A 7,043-nucleotide genomic window follows, 5' to 3' on the forward strand; every position below is an offset into this window, starting at 1 on the left:
TTGCAGCATGTTCTGGGCCCTTTTGTTGGAACAGTCTTTTCGCCGCCGTCTCTTCCGTCAATGGCTCTGACTGATAGAGGAGCGTCTGGTGCGCTGCTGGCAGCTGAAGTCCAGAGGAGGAACAAGCCGGGAGGCGTCTGCTCGTAGCGGACCGAGCTCTTTGGTCCTGGGATTTCGCAGACAGGGGGGGGGGGGGGGGGTTTGGAAGGTTTCGTCGCATTGTCCTGTAAACAAGTCGGTGTGCGTGCAGCCCTCGCTGGAGGCAGAATTGCTGGAGAACCTCCCTGGTCTCTTGGTATGTGCAGTAATTATAAGGTCATTCGTCTTCAGTCCACCTCCACCAATAAAGTCAGTCTGCAGATTGGCTCAGGCCTCACATCTGTATTCAGCACACACACACACACACACACCTCACAGAGGGCGACCTGCTCCCCACAAACTCTGACCTTCTTTGGGGGGAGGGTGGGGACGTTGTCGACGTCAGTCTTCATAAACCGGCGCCCCCAACCCCCCCCCCCCCCCTATGTGTCGGTGAGGGTGTGCCAGTGGCAGACCTGCCGCCCCTCGGCCTCTTTCATCTCCGTCCAGTGGCTCTGCTGCTCCTCGCAGGTGCTGCTGAGGCCCAGGGAGACCCAGCCCAGCCTCTCCCTGGGCCTCATGCTGCTCCGCCGGCAGAACACCGACAGCACCAGAGACACCTCGGACAGCTGGAAGAGCGCCACCTGGAACAGAAAGGTCTCCTTGTAGGTGGGGTTGGGCTGGCCGCGGCACACGGCCGTCTTGTACTTGGACATCTCTTTCCCCTTTGAGTCCAGCATGGTGAGCTTCACATAGGTGTCTGAAAAGGAAGCGGCGGGAGAGCGATGAGAGGGCGCCGCCATGTGGCGGGACATGAGCGCTGCGAGAAACCGGCGCGGCAGAGGTTTGACGCAGTTGCACATTCTTTTTTTTTGCATGCATGCATGCATGCATGCACTAATCAGAGAATGGGTGGGACCTGGGAAGCAGGGGCAGTGCGATGAAGCACCCACAACTAAGCGAAGACCCGGATTTAAGACCGGAGCTGCACAACTACATTGTGGGTTTGCGTGTCTTTTGAAATGGTTTTCAGATGGTTGAGATATTCCCGTGGTTACATAATTACTTATTACATTTTAGGGGTTCTTATGCTTTGTGCTGGCCAAAATGGAAAAAAAAGAATCAACAAAACATAATCCAATGGAGCAAATACGTGCTCCTTTTGGATCAAAACTTTTTGCATCTACACGTGATTCAAAAATTCCCTGACACTGACTTGACGATGGGTAATCCACTGCTGACTTACCTCTCATGATATAAAGCTGCCCCCCTACGAAGTGTTTTACGCAACAGAACAGACCGTCTGTGGCACACACGACGCGGCACGCAAAGGTGGAAAGAAGAAAAAAATAGGAAGCAAGTTTAAAGATTGTGATGCGCACCAGAAGGTCAGTGTTCACGGGAACGCTGGTTAGCAGCAATTGCTTCTGCGTGATGGGCTTCAATCAGTCAATCAAAGAGCTGATGGCTAAATCTATTTTTGCACATGTGTTTTGCCAAAGCAGTTGCTTGGTGCATTACAGAGGAGCGCTTTACTTTACGTCGGCACTCGGCAAACAAAGCAGGCACAAGCGGCGTGACGCTGTACGTACTGACGGGTTTATCAGACGCCGTGGTCTTGAAGTGGCTTCCCTGGATGACCTCAGCAGATAGCTGTCCCGTGGCCGAGTTGTAGATGAGACCCAGGAGGATCTCTGGCATGGAAGAGTCTTCGGTCGAGCGGTGGGACAGAGCTCCGGCACTGCGAGAAACGCTCACCACGGAGCCGCAGCCCTGGAAACACACAGAGGGGGGAGGGGGGGGGGGGTCAGACCACATCCAGACGGGCCGTGAAGCGTCCCAATAGGGTTTTGACTGTTGATTTCTTAGATTGGTTTTATAATTTATTCAGTCCATCTACTGAGCAATTTGTGTGAAAAAGTGCATCCAATCATGTGGTGAAACGTCTTTTTTACATAATTGAATCTTGAACCGCAGCTACTTTAAAAACTAAAAATGAATCAATGAATCAATCTACAGGAATTTACCAATTTTAAATAGCAAAGGAAAAACATTTGTGGTCTGAATTCCCTTATGTAATATTACATTGAATATCGTATGAATTTGAACAAAAAGCCTCTAAAATGAAATTGAGAAAAGACTTCTAGAAATTCACAAAGGCCCCTCACTGTGAGCTCGGAGCCCGCCTCCAGGGTGACGGGCAGAGCGATCTTGCCCTGCAGGTTGAGCTTAGTCAGGTAGAACACCTTCTCTCCCAGGACCTTCTCCTTTTTCATCCGGCGGATGCTGTACAGGCGGAAGCGGACGGCGTAGTCCCCCAGGGCCTCCTGTTCCACTCTGGAGAACTTAAACGTCTCCGTGAAGACGGGACACGGACCCTTCTGCACTCCGGTCTTGGCCCGTTGCTTCTTGGTGGGCAGCAGGACCAGGTGGACTTGCCACGCGATGTTGCCCGTCTGTTTGAGAGCGGGGATGTCCGTCGCCGCGGTGACGGTGACCGCCAGCCACTGCTCGCCGGAGTCGTACTCGAAGGCGACGTCCAGCGTGCCGTATTTGGCCAGGGGCTCCGGCTCGTAGGCCGACGGCAGCTGAGGGCCGGAGCCGTCCTGGATGGAGGACAAAGGTCTGAGGGTCAGGGAGACGTGGATCAAATACATATGTACATTGTTTGGATATCACAATGAATAACTTATGAATGCCCCTCAGGTTGATTCATCAAACAACCATCCACCCGTACCAATGCATTAAAATACAAAGCGTTGGGTGGGGATCACACGGCAGCTTTGACCTCACCTCCGGTCCCAGCACAGCGGTGCTGTCGCTGGGTATGTCCTCCTCGCAGCCTTTGTTGAGGTAGCTCTCGGTGTCCTGGTCCTCGCTGGCCTCGCTGCGCTGCGGGGACGACCCCCTGCGCCCCCCCCCGGGACGAGAGGACGCGCCCTCGCCCTGGTAGGGAGGAGGCCGGGGGTCGCCGACGGGTCCTTTCTTCTTTATTCTCCGGGTGCGGTTGGCTGCTTTCAGGACAGCAGAGGGAGGAAGGCTTACTGCTCTGGGCAGAGTCAGGTTAACCTCTTAACTGAACCGAAAGGGCCTGGAGATGTTTAAACTGTGTAAATAATACCAATGAAGAAAAAAGAAGAATGGGTAGGTTATCCTGTATTATAACGCGGGTAGATGGAATCCAGCGTTCTGATTGGTTGAGAGTGAGTCACGGGGTGGGGGGGCGCATTACTGAGCGATAATGTACAGTAGCTGTTCACATTGACCCGAGTGTTCAGTATCACTGACACTCAAAGCAACACGTTAGTTGACATTTTAGCTTTTAGCTCGGTGGAAAAAGACTGTAAATCCCTCAAATGATGGTTTTGAGGCCATGTGAGCTTTCACAACCGGACAATTAAGGTGGACGTCATGAGCGATGTGGATGAATGAGATGGTGCTGGACCACGTACCGGGACTATTTTTCCTCTAGACTAATGAAACGTGATACAAAACATTTGGTGGCTACAACTATTTTGTGCTGAGAGGCAGCTATTTACTTAACATTTATAATTTCCCTGGTGACCGTGTTATAAAAGCAATAAGGTACTTGAGGCTGTACTTTATCTTCACCCTCGAACTGTTACATTATTGGGTGATAAAGTACAGCCTCTTGCTTTAATATTATACAAAGTAGTAATGTAAAAGCAACTACAGGAATAAAGGAAAATATTCTTGATAACTTTCTGGATGAGAGTTCAGATCACAACTCATGACCCAGTCTGAATAAAGGTGAACTTAAATATTTTATATATATATATATATATATATGATTATTTACGTTATTTGATCTAACCCCATCAGTGCTATAATTTAATGATAGGTGTGCCTTTACTGTTTGTCATATTTCATCTCATTCATTAAATACCCCGTCCGCTGGAGGCTTCGCTGCTGTAGCCGCCCTTCTGGCTGGACTGTTTGCACTGGTGGCTCCACACAGACGTCGGGTTCTGCTGGGCCACAGCTTCGGGGCCTTTGTCCTCCTCGCTGTCGGATAAAACCCCCTCTGGACGGAACACACAGAGGCTTATGTCCAAACATTGCATTTATCTTACAGAACATGTTGTGTGCAGGGAGACGGGAGCAGAGATGCTAAAGCAGGGCACTCTGGAGAGCCGAAATTCAGGGTGAGAACTTCAGGTCATGATTCCAAAGAGAAGAAGAGGCAAACGTGTGGGAAATTTTAGCAGCACACCATCTAACCTTGTTTTCCTTTCTTTTTCCTCTTGCTTTTCTTCCCCTTCTCCGTCTTCTTCTCCACATCCGAGGCCTCTTCCGAATTCTTCGGACTCTCCTTTGCTCCTTTCCTCTTTTTCTTGTCCGACTTTTTCTTTTTCTTCATCATCGAGGAGGATTTAGGAAGCTCGGCCTCCTCCTCGTCGTCTCCTTCCCTCTCCGGGCTGTCTGCTGCCTCCACGTCTTCTTTCCCACCTTCCTCTGGGCTTTTCGGCTTCGACGGCCTGCTCCCAGTCTCGGGAGCAGGTGATGGAGGAGGTGGAGCGGTGGCGCCGTCTCGTCCGCCCCGGTTGTCTTTTTGATCTGAAGCACCGGCTTCCTCTTCCTGCTCTCCATCCGGGGATCCCCCCCTGTTTTCCCGCGCCGCGGCTTCCATCGCTCGCTGCTTTTCTCTCCTTTCCTTTCTCCTCTGCTCTTTCCTCTCCTGCAGCTCCCTCTCCTCCTGCTTCCTCCTCGCCTCCTCTGCCATCTCGGCCTCCGTCTTTCTCACGCGCCAGCACCCGTCCCTCCACTCCCACTCCAGCTGGCCGGGGTTGCTCTCGGCCTCGTCCGCGCCGCCGGAGGGGTTGGCCTTCGAGGAGGCGGCGCTGGCGGCCTTGCTCCCCCCTTCCTGCGCCGCGGAAATGCGACCGTTTTCCCCGTCCTCCTCGTCCTGGACCTTGCCGATGATGGTGGTGACCTGCTCCGTCAGCTGGTCGCTGACGGCGTACGTGGCGTCGCTGACGGCGTTGGCCAGGTCGTCCACGCGGCTGGTGACCGAGTCCAGGAGGGAGGAAATGTTGACGGACGGGAGGTTCTGCTGGAAGCTCTTGAAGAAGGCCATCTCTCACCGTCACCGCGCCGGGCCGCGCTGGATTATCTCATCAGAGACACTGACACGGACATGTGGTCGTTAGAGGAGCGCGGCGCCGGCATCAGAGCGCGTGCCGAGACCAAGCGGTGCACACGGACCAATACGCTGATTTCTAAAGGTTAGAGTACATGTTTGGCAACAAGAGCTTTCTCACAGGGCTTTTGTGTTCAGCTGTCCGTCCTCTGAAGTCTCAGACTGGATAACGATTATCACAACAATCAATGCTGCACTGAAGAAAACGTGAATCCTCTTTTTTGGTCAGAAGTGAAGCCGACGCTCACATCGAGTTCTCATTTTTAACTTCATGTAACGTTCATTAATTGGTGAGCTAATCCGATGGGACAGTAAAGTAGCATATTAATATTGCATGACTTACAGTAGCCTGTAAATAGGCAAACCATCTGTGGGAACGGTGGCTGTGTAAAGTTATTCTTATTTTTTCATTAAAAACTCAATCTGAATTATAAATAAATCATTAAAATACGATCAAACACTTTGGCTTGATTGTGACAAACATACAATGAATCACTTATGGTGGAACAAATTGTGTTCGCGAGGTATCATTAACCCTACTCCCATTTTTTTGCATCCTAACCACGAAAAGTGTCTGATGCATATTATCGATATACTGATATTGATCGTTTTTTCGCTGTGCAGGCACTTCCTCCCCAGTTCATAATCTGCATTAGCAGCAAAGGGAATGTGTGTTTTGCACGGAATGAGTGAATAATCCTTTGTGTAGATGGAGATCTGTGTCGAGTACCTGGATTGGTGTTCGTATAACCAGTGAGATGTGACAGATCTGCCGGACTCTCCACTGACCGCTTGTTGCTGAGGTAAAGAAAGAACAGAGCCATCAACGCCATGAAGGCTGCAATGGAAGACAGGACACCCAGAAGCTCAGGAGAGACTGAGGAGGAGAAGAACATAAATAAAGAGGGAGGGAGGAAGAGAGTCGGGGCAGGAAAAGGAAAGACGGACAGAAAAAAAAAGACAAAACAAATATATTTAGACACACTGATTATTTATGGAAATGTAACCAAGACATTTCCAAACCGAGTCTTTTATTCTTAAGAAGAAAATAAAGTGATATAAATCAAAACAAACATGGATGCCTGCAAGCTTAAAGTAAATGCTTTCAAGGGTGTAAATAACTTCAGTTTGAATCAACGTTCATCACACCAAATCGTAAAATGTTTCCTCGTCGGTTTGGGGTCAGCATGGTGCTTTTAAACCGTCGGCAGATACAATCGACTGCAGTGTATGTAGGCCAACCACACTGCGCTGCTGATGTGCTATTTTTACGAGAGCCTCAAAGGGGGCTGTATCCTGAGACCTAGACTCGGTAAAGCAGCCAAAGCGCGCTGGGCCTGCACTAAATACGCCACAACGCGGTTTAGCTGAAGAAAACGGCGGTAATGAGCCTGAGGCCATTTCTAAAGAGCCAGCAGCTCAGTGGGAAGGGCAGCTTGTGAATTAAAGCACACAAGTTTGAGTACTTCCTGAACCACATAACACCCTCCTGTGATCCGACAAACTAAATGGACACATTCAACACTTTCACGGGAGACCCTCACGATGGTTTTTTATTTTTATTTTTATTTTGAACGTTTGCTAAACCCCTCCCCTGAGCAGCAGTGGTCCAATCGTAGCTTAGCAGAGGTAGTGAGTTGCTGAGCATGGTGCCGGTAGAGCAGCACTTTAAAACTTACAGACCAATCAAAAACCACATCGTACTAATTGTAAGAAATCGATAAAAGTGTGTGTTTGCACCCCCAACGTGATGCCAACACACACTATGGTACTACAGGTGCAGGTGCAAGCCTTTGTTTTGGCC

At 50.3% G+C, this 7,043-nt stretch overlaps 1 protein-coding gene across 3 annotated transcripts; it reads right to left on the reverse strand.

Moving 5' to 3' along the window:
* Positions 1-521: 521 nt before the first annotated feature.
* LOC119194739 (synaptotagmin-14-like) lies at positions 522-6,088 on the reverse strand. 3 transcript variants are annotated; one of them, XM_062559706.1, is made up of 8 exons: positions 5,970-6,088; positions 4,321-5,225; positions 3,986-4,123; positions 2,872-3,089; positions 2,247-2,684; positions 1,671-1,851; positions 1,325-1,381; positions 522-838 (listed from the first exon to the last, which is right to left on the reverse strand). In XM_062559706.1, exons 2-8 carry the CDS (start codon positions 5,174-5,176, stop codon positions 522-524), a joined length of 2,205 nt encoding a protein of 734 aa, XP_062415690.1. In that variant the 5' UTR covers positions 5,177-5,225; positions 5,970-6,088. The 3 variants fall into 3 exon arrangements, with proteins under 3 accessions (XP_062415690.1, XP_037304977.2, XP_062415691.1); XM_037449080.2 differs by having other exon boundaries at positions 2,872-3,092; XM_062559707.1 differs by lacking the exon at positions 1,325-1,381 and having other exon boundaries at positions 2,872-3,092.
* Positions 6,089-7,043: the final 955 nt, after the last annotated feature.

The sequence above is a fragment of the Pungitius pungitius genome, chromosome 20, assembly GCF_949316345.1.
Source record: "Pungitius pungitius chromosome 20, fPunPun2.1, whole genome shotgun sequence".
Lineage (NCBI taxonomy): Eukaryota > Metazoa > Chordata > Actinopteri > Perciformes > Gasterosteidae > Pungitius > Pungitius pungitius.

What these genes read in the sequence shown, in the direction of transcription:
- LOC119194739 (XM_037449080.2), bottom strand. Translation starts at nt 5,176, where the DNA reads ATGGCCTTCTTCAAGAGCTTCCAGCAGAACCTCCCGTCCGTCAACATT. An exon ending in CGAAGCCTCCAGCGGACGGG is followed by an intron (nt 3,093 to 3,985) that starts GTATTTAATGAA and finishes CTGTCCTGAAAG; the next exon opens with CAGCCAACCGCACCCGGAGA. An exon ending in AGGCGGGCTCCGAGCTCACA is followed by an intron (nt 1,852 to 2,246) that starts GTGAGGGGCCTT and finishes GTGTGTTTCCAG; the next exon opens with GGCTGCGGCTCCGTGGTGAG.